Genomic DNA, 20,604 nt, shown 5'->3' on the forward strand with positions numbered 1-20,604 from the left:
CGCCTCAGGCGTTAACAGTGTAGCTGCATGCTAATGGATCGCCGTCACCTTGACTGCAGAGAACCTGGCTGTGAGGATTTTAGGCTTCGCGGGTTACAAATCTAACTTAAGCAGTCGAATCTGCGGTAAGTCTTGGTATAATTGCTCTCCTGAATGTGCGCCGTGCCTCACGGTCCTCTGCAGGTAGCTTTGATTCAAGCTGGCTGGGTGGAAGTGGAGCCCGCCAGGTTTCAGTGAACACAACTCCCTTTTTTTCTGTAGCTCAGGCTAATCGTGCACCATTCGAGGCTCCAGAGAGATTTAGTTTGATTTCACGAGTCTGAAAAGTGCTTTGCATTCACAATTACAAACCAGCTGATTGGAGCTGTTGGTGTGGTTCAGATTTGAATGTTTCTGATGAGCAGGAAGATACCAGGAGACCCCCAAAAAGCCACTTGGCACTTATGTTGCATCACACAATACAGAGAAAACACACTGAAGTAGAATTAAAAGGAGAGATTTGATTGCTTTACTATTTAGAACCAACTTTTTTACTGGTTTTAATCGGTTTTCAACCTCTTTTTTTATCATTTTTGAACACCCCTGAGTCAACACTGTGAAGTTTGTCTCTACAAGCTTATAATACCTTTTTATAACACAATCAAGTAACTATGGCAAATTCAGTTGTTATAAAAAATACTATTTATATCAAACATTTAAAGAAATGTAACCTTGATATTTAACGCCTTGAAATTGGGCCTCTGTCTCTTTAAGAAGCTTCTGCTCTTTCTGAAACTCCGCCTTAAGGAAGTCATTACAACATGGCTCCTCTATTAACTCTTTAGTGAAGTTTTCAGCAGCGTTGCTCTGAGAAGTAGCTCCAAAATGAGCTCTGCTGGTGTCTGCTGATTGCTGGTGGCTAGTCTGAAGGAGCACTTTAACATGATGAGAAGCAAGTTGATTTTACATCACAGCGCCCCTTTCACTTCTGGAAATTGAGTTTTTCACTAGTTCCTCTTTGTGAGTCAGATTGGGTGGAGATCATCTACTACAGGAATGTCAAACTCATTTTCAATTTATGACATCAAGATCATAAATGTCCTCGAAGGGCCAGTTGACCCAGAGCGCAGCAATAAAACCCATTAAAACTGTTTAAAAAATAGTATTAAATACCTTTTCACTGTAATTTGATGAGGAATCCTTAAACTGAAATAATATGGAACACCTTTTCACATTGATGTAATTTGTCAATTTACAGGTAAAAACTACTTTGATTTGATTGATAAAGCAACATCTGAAGTACACAACAGTTTTTAAAGGTTGTTTTTATGCATTTTCCATAGGAAGCAGTGTCTTTACCAGAAGGCTAATGTGTTGGTAGGGTTGCAGCTAAGCTGTAGTCTTTTTTTTTTTTTTTTTTTTACAAATAATGGATTAAACATGTAAACTAATCTTGTTTTACAGCCCAATTTTCTCCTTGAACTACCTCCCTTTACCTGTCCTTGTAAATCTGTTTATTCACTCAATCCTTAACCTCAAAACGGCCCATCTCACACATCTAAACCTCTGAGGCCTCCACAGAAAAGCGGTACTCAAAATGTGATCAAATTACACTCAGGTGGACTTAATTGACTAAATAGTCAACATGTGGAGTCAGTTTAATTGCTCTGGATGTTATCAGAGTAAAACATGCTGTAAAAAAAAAAGGCACGCTGTACTTTACATGTACTTTTTGAAGTTTGTAATAACAATGTGATAAAACATGTAAACATGAGCTCAGTGTGTTGATCTATGACTGAATTAGTGAGCGGCTCCCTTTATACTTTCTTGTTCTCAACCACAATTTTTCCCCAAATATTAATCTTCTTGGTGTATAAATAATTTCAATCAGCAAAATATGTGCGGCTACTAAGATGAAGTTGAAAAAAGTGATGATTTATTCATGTATAAAAACAGCAAGCAACAACTGACTGAAATATCTCCTAATTTAATTTAGCAATGCCTGTGAAATTCAATTCATTCAATGTCTTGTAAGTTGATGTAGATGTAATACCAGAATCAAACAGCAGATGGCGTATGGAAGCTGCTCTGATCCAGGCGTCATTTCAGTGGGCAAGAAAAAGGCTTTGCATCACAAAACCCACTGATACAATCCTTTTATATACACTATTGGGGTTTAAAAAATTGAATGTCAGGCACAGATATTAAAAAGAAATTGTGCATCATGATTTTTATTACTTTGATGGATTGTTCCCTTGAAGCTGAGGATTGTCCACCTCCGAAATCCTCAGCATAGGAGAGCTGAAGGTAGATGAGCAGGGCACTAAGTTGTGGGTGTTCAGATAGCTAATTTTCTCGTCACTGTCCCCCCTGGATCCTTCCTCCAGACTGGCTTCCAGTGAGTACGGCCCGTGTGACTGGCAACCGGGCTGCGGTGGCGGACCCAGGCCGTGCAGAAGGCTGTGTCCAAAGTGGGAGTCGCATCGGGCCAAGTTGTCGGTCAGGTGTTGCATGTAAACCTCCTCCAGCTGTTTCTCCAGAAACCAATTCAACACAGAGTTGGACACGGGCTCCAAACCAGGCAGATCCAAGCTGATGTTTTCACTCGCCCCCATCACCAGGTACCCCTGGTCTGGGATGGACTCTTGTTTGGCCTCCGTTTGGAGGTACGCCTCTGGGACATTAGGCTGAAAGTGAAAGTCCTCTTGGTTGGCCACGGTTCTGGGGATGTTGTGTGAGATGCGGCCTGAGTCGGCCACCTGCAGGTCTGGGTAATGCTCCAGGAGGCTGCAGTCTTCGACGCAGATGGGTGGGAGGGCAGCTGCCGGCGAACACCCAGGAATCAGGAGACCTGGAGGCTCGGAGACCACTTTCAGTCCCTGGGGTTTGTTGGGATCCAGCTCTTCCTGGTTTGACTCTGATCACAGAAAACACAGTGAATGATTCCAGTGTAGCATTCACTTTCCCTTAACCTTACCAAATTTCAAATGTTAAGCTTTAGATGCCTTAAATTTAGAGAGATGTGCAGTTTAAAAGTAAGTAGAACGTGGATATTGTCAGAAACAACTTAAAACCGCTAGAGTGTGTTGGGAAGATCATATCTGGCAAAAGAGGAAGAACTACAGACCTACTGAAACAGTGCAACTAGAAGATAAAGTAACACAAGATGAAAGCAATGTAGTCAGTTTTTAGATTGCTGGATTCTTCTTCCAACAATGCTGCTAGAAAACCTTAGTAGCAAGTCTACTCACCTTCGGCCAAATGTATCTGTGGGTTGACAAAGTTCGGCTCAGAGACAGCACAGCTGAGCGGATCGGCACATCGCGTGCTCGTCTGATATCCTTTCCTTTTGGAAGCTGTGGCGAACTTCCTCTCCTCCCTGTAGCACATTAATCTGAGAAAACCTTCAGCAAGCATGACTCCAGGAATATCCTCTCCTCTGTGCCGTCCTTTCGGCTTATTTCGAGCGATAATTTCAAATCTTAATGGCGGTGTTACGTCGCCAGTGTAATGATGCAGCTCTTTTGCCCTGTTTCACTTCTGCATTTGAGAACGGGCAGCCCCCACCTCTCACTTCCTTTATTAATATCTCGCCAAACATCACAGAGTAAAAAAAAAAAAGAAATAAATAGGATTGCCAGTTTGTAGACTTCAAGAGAGATTCCCTGCTCTGTACAGGAACTGACTTCTTTCTTGGCGTTAAGCTTCAGCTCCATTTCCAGTCAGCTGAAGACTGGGAGGTCACCCCATGATCTCAGTGAACTTCTTCTTTGGCCAATGGTTTGTTGCCTTACTGTTCCTCCTCAGATCACTGAAATGCTAGAAGTCTCTTCCACAAACCTTTAACATTCTGACTGAGAGAAGAAGGTTCTCGCCCAAGGTTTGATTGGCCCATAAGTATGGTAAAACTATCTTGCACTCGTCGCAGAAAACCTGTTTCAAATGTAAATCTTACACCTCCGTGTTTTACTGGAGATATTTATCTAATATCAGTGTGTTGGGTCAATACCAAAGAGCCTGGTGCCGCTTCTTCAAGGCCAGAGCATTTGTGGCGACGGCGGTAGGAGTTAGTCCTGTAATCAGTGGGTCACCGGTTTGATCCCACCCATCTTTGTCTTTGATGCTGGTGGTGAGAGGGACCGGAGGTGAGATATGGTATCCTTGCTTCTGACAGACTTATTTTGATCTGGTGTCTCAACTCCAGTCCTTGATGTCCTAAAACTTTAATAGTATCCCACGTTCAACACATCTCAATAAATTGATTGAATTACCTCCTAAAGACACGATCAAGATCTGCAGACACCTCTAAATTAAGTGTGTGTCATAGTTTTAGGCACCATTTTCATTATCATTTTTACCCCGTGAGGCAATTTCTCACAAGTTCGTTATATTTTATGCTTTTCAAAGTCATCACAGGAACAGCTGTAAGCTGTAGCTAGAGGTCTTTTAGATCACTGCAGCTCTATTAGATCACCACTATTTAGTCACCGACCTACTTTGTTTTTTTTATTATTACTCAGAAATAAAGAAGAGGTTGGAGTTGAAAAGATGATTCACACATGATGTGTGGAAAGCAGAAGTATCTTTCATTGATAAATTAATCTGTGTGCCACGTTGTTGACATGGGAGACAAATACTTATTTAATTCAATGACATGAAAACTAGTTTATATATTTGCAATGCAAGAATTTATTTTTGATTATTTTGTATGTAGATCCTGAATTTAAACCAAAGAAATAAAAGATAAGGTTGATTTTTTTTTCTTTTTTTTTTTGTATGTGAGGAAACGTAAAGATTCATCAGGGGATCCGATAATTATTTCCCCACTGTAAAGGTACATTTTAGCCTTGTTTCAAATATCAAAATTAAGGTTTTTGGATTTGGTTCCCATTCTGCATTTTTCAAAGAACGTGTCTCATGTAAATCTCTCTGCTGTTTCCACTAATTATTGTCACAAGACCTCAGCTGGCTGATTAGTCAGTCTTCCTCCTGACTTGGTTTTCTTGGATGACGTACTTGTTAGAGCAGTTTGTTCAATTACATTAAGCTGAAGCAGATTACAATGCCTTGCAAAAGTATCCATTTTTGTCACATTATAACCACAAACTTTCGTGTTTTATTGTCGTTTTTTGTCCTAGTCCAACACAAATTAGTACGTAACTGTAAAGAAAAAAAATGCAAGCACAATTTTGATTTTTCTTATAAACATCTAAAAATGTAGCAAGAATTCAGCCGTCTTTACTCTTTGTTTACTTCCTTTAAATCATTAAGAGTTAGCTTTAAGTGTAATTCCTTAAGCTAATATGTTAATCACCACTCAGGATGCAGTTTAATGGCTCAAAAAATAACAAATACTGTGATGCTGAGGGCAAGAGTTGCTTTTCTACATGTTCATTGTGTGTTGAATCTTCAGTACGCTTCTAGAATTAACGCTTCTAGAACTAAACCTAACCCTGCTGCTAAGAAATATAATCTCTGCTGCCCAGATTTAGCATGACATTCATATATTGTCTTCAGTCAGAGGTTCTTTCCCATTTGTTGCAAGACTGACTGCTTCAGAGATCCTTCCTTCAACATTCAGAACGACTCTTTGAAGATATTTGGATGATATGAGTTACAGCTTATGTTTATGTACTCAAATGAAAGGTCAGATTTCTCAAAATGCCTTCAGTGTAATTTTATGCCATAAAAATGCTTGAATGCTCCTGTAGCTTAGATTTTGAATTTGCATAACATTTACAAAAATTTATTTTTATTTAGTCACTGAAAGATGTAATTTTAGATCGCTAGAGAGGATATTCATTGAGAATGTATGATGTGAGAAACACAATAATTTTAGTAAAAACAAAAATATTACATTCTACACCCCTGGGAATTATTTGTTGTGCACAAAATATAGAAAAGTGTCAGAAAAAAGTTGAAAATACATATTACTGATTGACCAACAGTCGCCTTTGTGTTTTATTTAAGTTTGGGGGCATTATACAGAAATAAGAAACACAACGGGAAATATGATTCCAACTGCAGCTTTCTTCAAAATACAGACACATAATAATAATTAAAAAAAAAACAATCCCTCATTTGGCCATTTGGCAGGTATTCTTAAACATTGAAATAATAATAATAAAAAAAGATTGCTAATAACCTAGCATTAAGACAATACCAAGTAAGTAAAAATAGAGGCTAACAGACCAGAACAGTCCAGAAAGCAGCTGATGTTTTAATGACTGTGGAGTGCTAAATATTGGATTAGGTGTTTCCAGGATTGGTGGTGTAAACGATTATTATGTGCTAATATTTAACGATGACATTGGTGGCACCCTGGACCTCAGTTACATTACTTTCAGACGCTCATTTGTGCCTGGTGATGTGGTTTTCACATTCATACTGATGGTAGATGGGCATTAGGCTAACAGGTTTAGCAGGCTGAGGCTAACCGGAGTGCTCCGTGCTTTTACCTGCTGCTGGGAAGGCACGGCGGAAATATAAGAAAACACACTGAGTAAAGGTAAGAATGAACGATCGGTCCGCGCGCTTATAAGTCGAGTGGTGAGTTGTTTCTCTTTGTTTTTTGTTTTGTTTTTTTCTTCCGGTTCGGTTCTGGGTCAGTCCGGGTCTTGGGAAGGCCTGAGGTTTAAGGTAGAAACGGCGATAGAAATGCTACTGCTGTGCCTTCTTCGCTTGAGCCTCTGCTTCCTGGTGACAAACAAGGAGGGAGACAGAAGAAGAGGAAGGGTATGTTAAACTAAAATGGAGGATATCGGTTTAAATATATGCCGTAGAGGACGGCTCTGTTTCCACGGCAACCGGCACGCCCGCAGTTCCTGCTGCGGCCGACAGGAGGTGCCAGTAAGCAAGAGAGAAGATACTGTGGAGTGAGGATGATGCGGTTTGTTGTACAGATGAATTGTGTGGTAATTATAAACGTGTTTTCTGAGCCGAAATTAACACAGTTATATTTAGAGATGTTCTGTGTGGTTATACTGCAGCACTGTCAATTCGCAGAAAGGACGAACACAGGTGTGTTTTTGTTTTATGAGCTCACCTTCGAACCTGGAGGAGCGGTCAGACCCAGAAATGCATACACAGCGTTGTCCTCTCTGGCGTCGAAGAAGGCCTCGTAGTCCTGGCAAAAAAAAAAGAAAAGAAAAGAGAAGCAGCAACAGTTCAGTCGGTTCAGGGTTAGGGTCGTCAACTCATCTATATCTAAACAGCATCCTCTGAAATGGAATCTTTCACAGTCCACAGCGCCTTGAAAAGCTATTCATTTTATTGAGATTTTATGTGATTAGCTAACAGAAAGTAGCATATAAATAGGGAAAAACAAAAATCTGAAATGTGTGGCATGTTTCTGTTCAGCCAACACTATGTAGAAGGACATTTTGGCGCAGTTATAGCCACAAGTAGTTAAGTGTATGTATGTGAAGGTTTTGCTCATTCTTTTCCAAAAACAGCTCTAGCTCAGTCAGATTTGTTGGAGAGTGTATGACTAGTACTTTGACTAGGCCATGCTAACATGTTTTTAAACTGAGCTGATCCAATGTCTCTCAGGCAGTCATGTTAAATACTAATAATTTATCTAGCATACATTATTATTTACGTTAAATAAATAATTTGTTAATTTAACATAAATAATTTCCCATCTAAAAATCTGGGAGACTTTTAAATTCAGAATTTAAAAGTCTCCCAGATTTTTAAGTTTCTATTTGATTTCATTCATAGTTTATCTGCAGGTACTTTATTAATACACAGTTATTTTTTTATCACAATAATTTTTGATTATGTTTTCTTTTATGAGTTTGAGGCAGCTGGAATTCCTTGGAGAGATGTTTTAGAAGAATGTATAGGGAACATTCTGATATTTTGATTTGATAATTTACTATCAGGCATAATAAGCTAAATGCTTCTACCTACACGTTTTTCAGTCTACACAATGCCTGGTTTTAGTTTTCTTTTCTTGACCGTAATATATGGAAAGGTTTTACACATAATTTTGCATCACACTGTAAGCAACTGCCACGCCACTGTGGTTTGATGAATGATGTTGCGTACGTTTTCACAGCCAATCTAATCGCCGAGGTTAGAGAACAGCTGACATGAGCAAGCCGCCCGTACTCCCCCACGTCCCGTTTGGTCGGACAGAGTCGCTCACATTCCCGGTTCCTCGCTCCGTCTCGGTCCTTTTATATTTCCTCCTTTTTTCTCCCACGCACTCCAACACGCCCTACAGCTGCAGATGTTCTGCGAAATTGCTCCGCTCTTTTGTCTGTGACATTTAATACAACCTGCAAGTGCAGTTTCACCTTCAGCCGCGCAGGACTCCTGCAAACAGTCGGCATGCTTTTAGGGGCAGCGTTCACGCCGTGCTGACATGCTGTGTCGCTAAACAGCATCCCTGAGCGGAGCAAAAGAATAAAGTAATGAAAAAACTGAATTTAACATTTTGTTTCGGAAGATAACTTATGTGTGCATTTGTTTTTGTTTTGGCCTGGTTATGTAAGCATTTTCCTAATAGAAAAATGAGCAAAAACGTCACAGAACTGGTCTCTGGTTAATGTGGGAAAGTTAACTATTTACTTTCATTACCTGGTGATGTGACTTAAATGAAGCTCTGTTCATGTCCATGGATATATTTTCCTCCTGCTCAGAAGGTCAGACAATGATGTCACTGAATCTGTTTGCAGTCTAATGCTGACTGAGTAATATGAAAAACCTAATGGAAATGCTTTCGCTAAAAAAGACTATCTTTTATTAGGTACCAGTACACAAAAATCCCAGTTTGGTACGTACAAATAAATAAACAGATTCAATATGCTTCAGTGCTACAAACCTGACCAGAGATTTGCTTTTAGTAACTGCGTTCCCATTGACCATATATTTGTTGAAAACGCGGTAATTTCTGAAATAAATTTCATGTTTTTCTACATAAAGTTTTTGCGCCAGAATGAGGTAGTTTTTGAAATTAGTGTATTTCGCGACACTGCAATGGAAACACGTTTTTTTTCCCCCCACATCACACCAGTCACGAGATCAACAACCGGATGTTCCTACTGGTGGAAAAGACGAAGAAGACGACAGGAAGTGGTAATAAGAGCCTGACAGCGCTCTGTGTTTTTTAATGACATCGTATGAACAGCTTTATTCATGTGTGATTTTAATCGTGTGTCTTATTTAATGGAAAGACTGCAATTGCACTTTTTTTCTTTTTGACATTAGCCGAATTTTGACAAAATAGTTTGCGCACATTTGTAACGGAAACACAGCTATTTTATCAGTTAATAAAATCACTTCATAACACTAAAATCCCTACTTAAGATGTAATTATGGGTTCTTTTAAAAAGGTTTTACGGATATTTGATAACAGAAAACGCTTAGATCACTTTAGAGTTTGTCTAATAAGCAAACTGCTACATGTAAAAAATGTACTTGAATGCATCGCAGCAGCACAGCTGGTCGTAAAAGGCGGCGGCTCTATTTTAAGGCTCTTTACACATAATTACCCAGAGTCCCAACAAGTATGGAGGTACCAAAAAGAACTCCTTCTCACAAATGATTTCTTCCTCAATATCTTCACTAATAAGCAAAAATACAAATATGAGTTGCAGTTTAAGATAAATTTGTCTTTAAATTTATCTTAAACATATGAAAAGCTGTCGTGTCGGTGGTTTTAACGTCTCCAGTCGGCCTCACCCCGCAGTATTTTTCTTCATTAAAGATCTGAGGGGGCAGAGGGTTCCCCGTGGCAGGTCGTGACTCCTCCGGTACGTTCTCCCTCATCCACTTCCTGTTGGCCTCGTTGGCCGCGATGTCGCACTCCTCATACTCGATTTTATTGGCCGCCAGGAAGCCCATCACGTCCTGCTGCTGCTTTTTAATCTGCGTTTGGGGGCGGAGATGGAAAAAAAAAAAAAGAGAGAGAGAGAAAGAAGGAAGCTGTCAGTTATTAGTTGTAAAATTAGGAGGAAGGGAAGGGTTCACCGCTCTGTCACCAGTCTGCTGCAGAGAGGAGGAAACGTCTACGATGAGATAAATAGAGCTAAGGAAGTTGCTCTGTTGCTAGGTTACCACGTTGTTCCTGAAAAGTGGGTGAAGTTAAGTACGCATTACTAGCAGTAGGTGGACACTGAATTTTATTTGCAAAGAAAACAAAAAAGGGAAATTAATCTACCTACAGTCAAAATGTCACTAAGGAATGTAATTAAAACACTTTGAAAAAATAAAGTTTTTAGTATTTTCCACATAGTTGAGATTTTGTTAGCAACAAAGAAAATATTGCACTATTTTTCTTTGCGACTGAAGCCCATCCATCCATCCATTTTCTAACACCCTTGTCCCTCAGTGGGGTCAGGAGGGTTGCTGGTGCCCATCTCCAGCTAAGGTTCCGGGCGAGAGGCGGGGTTCATCCTGGACAGGTCGCCAGTCTGTCGCAGCGACTGAAGTCACATATTTAGCTTCAATTAGTCCACTTTTTTTTCTGTATCCACTCTATTACTGTGGATTTTCTTTGGTGGTATCAGAGTAAAAAAGGCTAAATGCATATGTCACACTTTCCGGACTTCCATGAGTAGATAATTTATAAAATATTTTCTTCCACTTCACAATTCTACTCCAGGTGTAGCGTATAATTATAAACAGTAAACTTCTCATGAGCAGTTATCAAATTGCTGATGCAAAAACTACCTGGCGTAGTGATGAACTCTGACCTGAACCTTCAGAGTCACATAAAGATGGTTACAAAGTCGGCCTTTTTAAGAACATTCCCAGGATTAAAGAATCAAAGTTCCAACAAGATCTTGAGAAAGAAAATGTGGCACCATGCATTTATCTTTGGTTGCATCTATTACTGCAACAGTGTCCTCAAAAAAACAACAACTAATCAATACTCCAGCTGCAGCTGATCCAGAATGCAGCTGCTGATGGAGTTCTGGCTAAAACCAGGAAGATGGAGCACGTCAACCCGGTTCTAAAGTCCATAAACTCTCCTGTAGCTCAGAGACTAGACTTTAAAGTAGTGTTTATAAATCACCTTATAAACTTAGCAATAAATGATATTAAACACCTGCTGTTGTTGAATCAATCTTGAGCAATAATAACTGGAACATTGCTTACTTCTAGTCTTCATTTCAATATTCTGCAGTACTTTTTGGATGATTTTGATGATAATGTTTTAGATAATGTAATATTTGTTGCCTGTGTGTTTGTTTTATGTCCTCATCACGTTTATTAATTGTGTTATGCTTGTACCATGTACAGCACCTTGCTGCCGAAACATGCTTTACAAATACATCTGACTTAGCTGGACTCCGGGAAGGTGATTAAAAAAAATAACCCGCACACATTTCCTTGATGTGGAGGCAGTTGAATATTTCTCTTCCTGTCTGGTTTTTTCGTGTAGGTGTGAACCTTTTCGACAGGCATTTCTGCCAACAGCCTGTCTGTTCCATCCACTCGTCCCGTTTGCCTCTTCTGCTAAATATCTGCCCTGTTACAATAAAGACAGCAGGCCTCTCCTAACCCTAACTCTAACCTGAAAGGAGGAACAAAGTGCAACTCTTCAGCCAAAAGAAAGTGAAACTGTCTCCGGATTGACGTGGCTTCAGATCGAATCTCTTCTAAAGTAAACTGTTGTGTTTTGTTTTACGTTTTAGCACAAAGGATCCTAAGAAGACAGACTCAGAGGCTGAAAATTAAGACTTTAACTCTTGCGTTCTTTCGTCTCAAGACGTCGATATGTGAGAGAGAGAGAGAGAGAGTGTGTGTGTGTCAGGGCAGTCCAATAGGCTCCCAGTGGGTGTGTGTAAGAAGGGAGGATGGCCCTACAAGGCCAGACGGAAACAAGAGCTCCTCTGGGACTCGAGAGGAGGTAACTGGTCAAACATGAGCCAAATAAGGCCTTCTGCGAGGAGAAACCCACACATATCCCACTCTCGGCTGCACACGCTGCATTCACACACATAAACGCAGCTTCGTCACAAAATCAACACCTGGGGATCAAGCAGCCGCCCCGGCAACTCCGACTGCCCCCTCCTTTACGCGGGCTCCTCCCAGTGTTTTATGGCATCCAGATGAAGACAGGTGGATTTCCAACAATCGTCTGCTGAGAAAACACCGAGGCATGAAAACCGGTGCTGGCAGATTGGTCGCGGCACAGTGTGAATTAATGACCGGGCTGGAAAAGGGGGCAAAGTCCCAAAAGCCAGCATGCTATGGGAACCGGCGTGGGGCTAAACCAGCAGAGCAGAACGCCACACACACACACTGTTTGACAGAGCCTGTCTCCACTAACACACACACAGACACGCGCACACACACACACACACACACACACATTTGTACTTCGTATGACTCAAATCTGCGTCGCTTCCAACAGACTGACCTGGTCCTAAATCCTGATGAAGGCACATTTGTCTTTTCTCCTACATGTTAGCTAACTCCGGCCTCAGAAAGCATGCGCATTGTGCCGTTGCCAAGCAAAATTAATTTGTGGGACAAACTGGCCACATGCCATGTGCCTCTTGCTCTAATTGCTCAGTGGGAACTCCCTGCTCTGCCCATTTGAAATGCTCTCTGCTGTCCTCTGCCCTGACTCGAGCCTCTGGCGACTTCAGCAAGGAGGGAAACCAACCGTCCTTGTCTTCAGGAATGGCCATAAGCAGGAATTTTCCCCCTTTTCCCTCATGCTGTGTCAGGTCTATTTCTTCAAAAGATTATTTTCCAGTCTGTTCCGTTGGTTCGTTTTGAAGGGACGGAGAGTGTTTGGCCCTCGTCTGGAATTGCAAAGTTTACTAGCATTTGCTTGGAGCGTCTGCAACGCTGACAAAAAACAGCCTTCAGCTCTCCGAATCTGACTTTTCTTTCTTTGACTGATTGGGTTGATTGCTCCGACAATTTGACAAGGCTTTCACAATATGATCAGTTTTATAGGATAATCACATTTATTTTTTTATTTAATTTTTGGAAAATCTGGCTTCTTTTTTTTCCCCACCAATGCACGTCCTGGGTTTGTTTCATAGCCGCCATCTTGTTTGACGAGTGTATTTTACAACTTATGTTTATTTGGACTTTGAATTCAGGCAAACTTTATGAGGCAATATTAGCGTCAGGCTTTGATTTTTATTTTCTAATTTAAGAGAATAAATTCATAATATCACAAGAATGCAATCTTAATATGAGGAAAACGAAGCAGAGGGTTTGTGAGAACCGACACAAAAATGAGGAACATCTTGTGAAGTTGTACTTTGGTGCAAGTTTTAAAGATGATATTTAGTAGAAATATTTAGCCTTTTGCCACATCAGCATCAAGTTATCCCTCAGCAGCAGGACTTGGAAACAATTATTCAAACAACTGTGTCTATTTGGAAGAAAGAGCCAGAGAAACTGAGCTGGTCAGTCTGATCATGATAACTCTATCCAATCGTTTTTCTCATTAAAAAGTCGCTTTTCTCGTCATCTTATGACTTTTTTTTTTCTGCTAGAGTCACGTCTCTATTCTGGTAATAACATGACTGTATTCTTGTAATTAAACAAAAATTCCATTAGCCCGGCCCCAATGCGTCGTCGTGCAACTCAAATAATCAAAACAGGGATGATTGAAATAAAACCACTCTGAAAATATCTCTCCTTTTGAATTTCTCTTTTAGAGAAGAAAGCAAGAAAAACAAATCGATAAAAAAAAAAAATGGTAACCTGATCTGGTATGAAAATAGTCAGTGATTTTATTTTTAAGCCCCGTCGTAACATCTAATTGACTTTGGTTATCCGAATGTTTTGAGGTGCTTTTAGCAAACACCGCTTCTCTTTATCCCTTCAAATATCCCAAATATTTAGCTGGACTGCCAAGAGAACACTTTGCCACCGGGGTGTCCGACATTTCTCCTGAATCAGAACAAACATTCTCTGTTTATGTTTTTTTGTTTGATATGCTAGGAAAGGCATTTTTTTTTTTATTTGGTCTTTTAGTTGAAACTGACACGTGAACATTTCATAATTAAAATCAGAATATTTAAAGGGATCTCTTTAATTTTTCAAATATGTTTCTCTTCTTTCCTTGTGCAGTTCAGTTGCAGTCGATTTCTCTAGAATGGTATGAAATTACCATGCACCAATGGGGGTTTTTCTGTAACAGGCAGAGACTGTTACACCACTGCTGTGTGGCTTCCAGGCTGCAAACCTGCAGCGTTTTTAAAGCCTGATTTGCCTGACCCAGCCTTTGTTTTGGAGCGTCTCAGGTTGCAAAGAAAACAGGATGCAAATTTCCTGATAGATCAACCGAAATGCAAACATGGAACAGAAAAGAAAAACGATCATCCCAGTGTTGATTCTCTGGTGTAGATGGTTGTGTGCAGTTTGAAACAGATCCTGTTGCTAGAAGGACAGCGCAATGTAAGGACGATGGCGCTTTATCGATACATTATCGTTGTGTAAACAAGGATACAGATTGCAGTCAACCCATCATTGTGTTGTCTCCATGGCGACCAGGAGCTTAACCGCCCTGGTCACCGAGATCTCAATCGGGTGTCGGCAGCTTGGCAGCTGACCTAACATTTCTTTAACATGCAGTTTGAATTCATTACCCATAAAATATAAGAGTTTACCAAGCATTGCCTTGGTGAGTCAGACCTTTCTGAACCGTGTTACTGTGATCATTGTTTTCATAAATCACGCCAGTTGCTGGAGAGGTCAGAAAACGTACTGACAATTATTTGGCAATGATCTATTTGACATTATACATTTGAATTTTTCACATTTTTACAACTCTAAAGACATGATTGACTGATTTTGATAACTTTGATAAAACATGGTATGCTTTCAGATCTGGATGACCAGTTTAGTTTCTCGTGGTGCGTTCAACAACTACAATTTTCACATGTCCCATCAAATATCAAAAATCTTCAGAAAGAGTGGAGCTTCTTAAAGAGACAGAGGCCCAATTTCAAGGCAATAAACTGCAAAGTCAAATTTCTTTTTGAGTTATGTTTGAGATATGCAACAACTGAAGGTAACATAGTTACTTCACTGTATAAAATGGCACTATGTGTCTGAAAAATACATAACACTGCCCCTTTAACTTGTTGTAGAGGTCCATCAATATATCAGTGCCACATTACTTGGTGGAAAGGCAACATGACTGCTGAGGATTAGTTGGTCATTGATATCAAAAACACAAGCAATGTGGACATGAATCTGACAACTCTAAAGCTCAGAGTTTAATTACAAAGATTTGAACGCATTGAAAGAATTTACGAAATTAATAATTTATTTTTTTCTTTCCATACAAAAGTTCCAGCCAGAACCTTGAATTAATGCCTTGTTTCTGGCATGCCCCTTAATCTGACGCACAAGCAACAACAACGACAGATGATAAAGTTGCTTCTCTTGACTGACCAGTGGTTAATTTTTGCTTAAAAATTGCCTGAGTACATGCTGGGAAATATTATTGTTACGTTCAAGTTGCACTAAAAGGAGTTAGCCTATTAGGGAAACTATTCAAGCCTAAAATAGCATCTCGATGCTAAACATGTAGCATCAGCACAGACATAACGCTAACACCAGCATCCACACTCCACATATCTAAAGACTTTTCTTTTTAAAAAGTGACATAAATAATCAGGAGTTCCTGATACATTTGAAAGCTGGATGGGTACAGTAGCATTTTAGCACCAACGTGTTGGTTGAATCACCTAAATAACAAATGAAAAACAATAAATGTATTTGGTGTTGAACTGATATGTCTATATGTTCAATAATTTGACAGAAAAGAGGGTTTTTGAATTGAAAACATTGGGTATTTAGTCAATGTATGGTGTTTGATTAAAATTATTATTAAATACAGACCCTGTTAGAAATTTCAATCGGGTCCCACCACTAGTAAATTTATAAAACTACTACAGGAAAAATACTGTGCATAAGTTTTTAAGATAACCCTGATTGCCTTTTGAATTGCATGCGTTTTCACACGACAAACACAATTATTCCCCAGAATATAACAAGATATATTAAGAAACAGTTTTGGATCAACATTTCCTTCATTTTACAATATCCCGATTCGCTAATATTTCTTCAACAGATCCAATACAGACAAAATCCGTTGTTTATTTCTGGATATGGAAAAATTGGGCCCGTCTGACATTGCTGGAGATATTTAACATTTTTAAGGAGAACTGTGCTCATCTAAAGGTGTAGGACGTGGAATGTGCAGCATCATGCACTGTGGTTTGCATTCCATCACAACTCCCCCAGGGAGCTTTGGTCCAGCGTGAGATCAGATCCAGGCCTGATCAATCCCAGAAAAAGGTCAGCTGTTAACTCACGGCATAAACAGCTGCTAGACAATAGCGGCCATTGATTGGACGAACTGTATCCAACAACGCGGGCTTAGATCAATGAGGCTGAGACCGATTTTTCTGCTGACCCAGAACCGGCGTCGGTTTGTGTTCGGTTCAATCAGGTAGAAAAGAAAACACAGTAAAACAGTGTGCCACAAAGATAAGACTCAATGACCTTTCTAATCCAACGCAGGCCCAATTTTTAAACCTGCCCTTTGAGCTAAAGGAAACAAGAAACGACCCCGGTCCCATGTGTTTCTAAGGGATAAAGGTTTGTTGCAATTAGATGTAGCCTGATTTCCAGCATAAACAACCACTTACTGGAATGTGGTGACTGGTAGTCACCCCCACCCAGTCTTCAGCTCAGTCAGCATTTACAGTACTGCCACTACAGGTTCTTACGCCGACTCCCTGGACGGATTCCCTGCCACTACCCAAAGGTACGATAAAAAAGAATAGTTTCTACCACAAACTGCCTGGCTAGCCACAGCAGCCATTAAACACAAAGCTAATTTAGAACCAACAGGACGCCAAGTGTGGCGTACCTGACACAAGCAAGGTACGCCAAGGTACTCGTGAACATGTTCACAAGTTATATTGCTCATTTATTGAGGCAATGAGGAAGCAGTTCAACTGTGCGACTGTTGAGCATAAATGGAAATAAGAGCAAGAAAGGTTACTTAGTTGTGGCTAATGTTTTGCTTTGTTCCTTCAGTAAAATTTCCCTTTCAGGTCGCCCTTGTTTGTCTACAGACTAGTAGGACTTGTGCAGGTGTGCAGAACATTTGCATCTGTAGATTTGGGTAAAACTACACCTTTTGCTTTCCAAATGCGACCTCATCATGACCTCGAGAATGCGGGGTAATATCCAAAAGATAATGTCTGTGCTATTCCAGAAAGACTGCCGGCATTGTGACCTAGTAAGCTGTACCTTCTGTGAGCTTATTTTTATATACTCCTTTGGTAGAAGTACTGGAAGAACTTCCTAGATAACTTCCTAAAAGACAAGGCAATGTACTTCCTGTAGAGATTCAAACTGTAGCTGGAAATACAACAAAGGACGTTCTCCTCAGGTTGGAAAATCGTATACTAAATGGGACTAACGCATTTTAAGATTTCCTCTCACCACTTGCCTTTATTACATCCTACAACTTTTTCACCTTTGGGTTGCAACAGGGAATAGAGACAAAAGCAGAGCTGTAAGAGTCTATCAAACATCCAAGAAAGGCATGGAACACTTAGCTATCTTTCAAAATAAGTGGCCCATAGTGAGTTTGACTTACGCCTGAGTCATGGACAATATTTCAGACATGAGGAATGCGCCTTCCAACTATAAAAGCTTAATCTCCGTGATAATCAATCAAAAAATGTCAAAAGCTAAAGATCTGGACCTCTCTAAAAGGTACATCTCTAATTTTAACACCTTATGCTGTTGTAGGTTCTTAGTCATCGAGGACACGGCAATCCTAAGTACCTAAACACAAAGCAGATGGACTTCTTCTCTTGCCTCACCTCTGACTCAAAAGGCGTCTTCAGTTCTAATCATGGATTAAGAGCTTCAGGTGTATCAGTGGTAGCCAGAACCATTTGATCATTCCACCAATCCCTTTAAATTCATATAGAAGAAAACAGGAAGAAAGCTGTCATTTGTTATGGAGATTAAAACCCGTCAGTGAGAACTATGACCACTGGAAGAGTTTACACGCAAAGCATAGGCTCAAGATGGTATTTTGGAAATACTCCTACTCATCTCCATGCTCTTAACTGTTCTGTCGTTCTGTGACACAGAGTGCACCACAGGAAAGAGATGGTATAAAATACATTTTCAGTCATGCATTTGGTCAATCATACAAACCTTTGACTAAATCAGCAAGAATGTAGTTTCATGGAAGAACAGGTCAAGATAACTAGATAGAAGTAACGTTATGATACTGTTTGACCCATCAAGCAGTGCAGGGTGTGTGTGTGTGTTGTGCACACAGAGCATAAGGTCGTCCACTTGCTCCAGCAGACGGTACTGTAGACGGATCAATGAGAGGAAATGCTGCAGCCCAGACGTACAACAGTGCACTGAAGGCAATCTGGACTCCAAACTCTGCCCACCCTGACTCCACAGGAAGTTCCGGTCCTGCAATGTTCCTTATGCGTAGAGCCAATGCAAATGTCAGGACAGTCCAAATGAAAGAGGCTCTGTGTTTGATGGGTTTGTCTGTTTGGACCACAAACCTGGGTGTATTTTTAGGACTTTACAGATGCCACAATATGAAGTAGGGACATACTTTCGAAGAGGAAGGGAAATTATATGTCCTTCAAAGATTGAATTTGCATGAGCTGTGCATTGGTATTCAGCCACCTGAATCAAACTTCTTTTTTTTTTTTTACAGGGGATTCATCTCCACCAACAGTGAAAGTGGTTGCCTTTCAAAACAGTTCAAATTCAGACAAATTGGATGTAGAGTCAACATAAAATTTCATTGATTGTTTCTTGTCCTACTGCAAGTTCTCATTTGGATGTAGGTTAGGAGTTTTACGCTGTCCTAACCCATAAATATGCCTCAATCTAAACCATTCCACTGTAGCTCTGGCTGTATGTTTAGGGTCATTCTCCAGCTGTAGAGGTGAGCCTCCACCCCCAGACTCTAAACCTTTTCAAAGTACCGTGAACGCAACATTTGTGATCAATGTGCGTTAGAAGTAACACGTTTTTGTCAGAATTCAACAGTAAACTAGTACGTAATGAGGACAAGAAGAAGTTGTGGTTTTCAGAAAGTCCTAAACTCTTCTCCTGAGCAGCAGCTGCTACTCTGAAAGTGAGGCCCTGGAGAATTGCATCACCATCATTCCAATCCACTCCGAAAGAAAGTTGCAAATCCGAAGCAAACGCTCCTCAATGCTGCACAACCCTGAAGAGAGCGTCTAACCTCTCTGCTTTCTGGAGCGAGCCAGACCCAGGCAGCGCTGGCTGGCATCAGGTGACACGGCGCTGAATCTCAAGACCGTTATTGATTTCCAGTTGTTGTTTTTTTAAAGTGATTGTTTTGCTTGTCATTTGGGGCGTTTCAGCTGAATAAAAAGGTCTGAATTGTCACATCCGGAAGCTGTGACTGTTACAAACCACAGCTTAGAGAGAAGTGAGGTCTGTCATTCTGTATGCACTTCCTCTGTGTTTCTGCCTCTGTGGCAAAGTTAGCAAAAATCAAGAGTCGAGCCCCCCTGTGAATGCCCTAAACTTCTAGAAGAAAGCAGTCAAACTCTTGACTGATGATTCAGATGATTCTTTAAACAGAAAAATGTCAGCCTGGTGGTAACCAATCCAATCAAAGTTCACCCAACACCTCCAGAAAAAAAAATGTATCCCTGGATCTTCTGAATAAATCATGCTTAAAGAAAAAAACAACAAACCTCCAGCAAACAAGTCATGCCATTGTTGTATCCCTTACCGAGGTGGATCCGGAGGACGTTGCTATGTACACTTTGATCACCATCTTATATCCCTGATGCAGTCTATTATCACAGGCTGGCTGCTGTCGATGCGTGCTCCGTTGCAGGCCTTTGGAGCAGCAGAGGCGCAATAACAATAATAAAGATTAAAAAAAAGACCTGGAAACTTCCAAGGCTGGGAAACCGAGAGTGTGTTCTTGCAGCGCAGACTATCTGCGCAAATGCTTCTGCTCTTAGCTCTGGATGGAGCTTGGCATTCCTCCTCCTCCTCCAGCTCTCCGCCCCTTCTCTCTCTATTTCTCTTTCTCTCTCTCTCTCTGTAAGCTTCCCTCTCTCCGTCGAGCTCGAGGAGCACGCACGCGCAAACGCGCACGTGCAAAGAGCGATAGGGCTGTCAAGATGGCATCACTTCGAGGTTATGTTGTCTGAGAATATTTCAGCGTGTAGCCCTTTGTCTGAGCCAGACTCCATTTTTTTTTCTTGAGCCCTGCGGCGCGTGTCAGAGAATGCTCCGGCGTGCACGCGCGTGGATCGTGAATTAAAAGTGAGGATATATGCTGTGATTTTTTTAAAGCCGTCTTTGTGTAGCAGTGCAGCTTGTGGACGCAGCCACTTTTCATTAGACGGGCTTTGCAGGCCCCCTGCAGGCCTCTGCTGCGGGAAAGTATGGAGGGCCAGAAGTGTCACAATTTAGTACATCAATAAACCACTGAAGTTAAAATCAATATATGGAATCATTTCAATAGAACTAAACATACATATTTTAAATAAAAAAATAAAAAAATAAATGCATGCTCATTTTACATTGATACCATACCTATCATATATGAGCATTTTTCTTAATTTTACATACAGTATA

General features: G+C 40.5%; 2 protein-coding genes across 2 annotated transcripts; both read right to left on the minus strand.

The window, feature by feature from the left end:
* Positions 1 to 1,653: 1,653 nt before the first annotated feature.
* On the minus strand, positions 1,654 to 3,570 carry LOC103470931 (uncharacterized). The gene is made up of 2 exons (XM_008419651.2): positions 3,231 to 3,570; positions 1,654 to 2,896 (listed from the first exon to the last, which is right to left on the minus strand). The coding sequence occupies exons 1-2, from the start codon at positions 3,394 to 3,396 to the stop codon at positions 2,214 to 2,216; spliced, it is 849 nt and encodes a 282-aa protein (XP_008417873.1). The 5' UTR covers positions 3,397 to 3,570; the 3' UTR covers positions 1,654 to 2,213.
* A 2,343-nt stretch (positions 3,571 to 5,913) lies between these two features.
* On the minus strand, positions 5,914 to 20,045 carry sh3bgrl (SH3 domain binding glutamate-rich protein like). Its single transcript, XM_008419654.2, has 4 exons — positions 19,745 to 20,045; positions 9,670 to 9,855; positions 7,025 to 7,105; positions 5,914 to 6,675 (listed from the first exon to the last, which is right to left on the minus strand). Exons 1-4 carry the CDS (start codon positions 19,787 to 19,789, stop codon positions 6,640 to 6,642), a joined length of 348 nt encoding a protein of 115 aa, XP_008417876.1. The 5' UTR covers positions 19,790 to 20,045; the 3' UTR covers positions 5,914 to 6,639.
* Between the last annotated feature and the right edge of the window lie 559 nt (positions 20,046 to 20,604).

Source organism: Poecilia reticulata, linkage group LG10 (genome assembly GCF_000633615.1).
Source record: "Poecilia reticulata strain Guanapo linkage group LG10, Guppy_female_1.0+MT, whole genome shotgun sequence".
In the NCBI taxonomy this organism is placed as follows: Eukaryota; Metazoa; Chordata; class Actinopteri; order Cyprinodontiformes; family Poeciliidae; genus Poecilia; species Poecilia reticulata.

Excerpts from the sequence above, each read along its gene's own strand:
- LOC103470931 (XM_008419651.2), bottom strand. The coding sequence starts at position 3,396 with ATGCTTGCTGAAGGTTTTCTCAGATTAATGTGCTACAGGGAGGAGAGG. Across the intron at positions 2,897-3,230 it reads ACAGATACATTTGGCCGAAG|AGTCAAACCAGGAAGAGCTG; the intron begins GTGAGTAGACTT and ends TTCTGTGATCAG.
- sh3bgrl (XM_008419654.2), bottom strand. The coding sequence starts at position 19,789 with ATGGTGATCAAAGTGTACATAGCAACGTCCTCCGGATCCACCTCG. Across the intron at positions 9,856-19,744 it reads CGTCCTCCGGATCCACCTCG|ATTAAAAAGCAGCAGCAGGA; the intron begins GTAAGGGATACA and ends CCCCAAACGCAG. Across the intron at positions 6,676-7,024 it reads CCGCTCCTCCAGGTTCGAAG|GAAGCAGAGGCTCAAGCGAA; the intron begins GTGAGCTCATAA and ends GTTTGTCACCAG.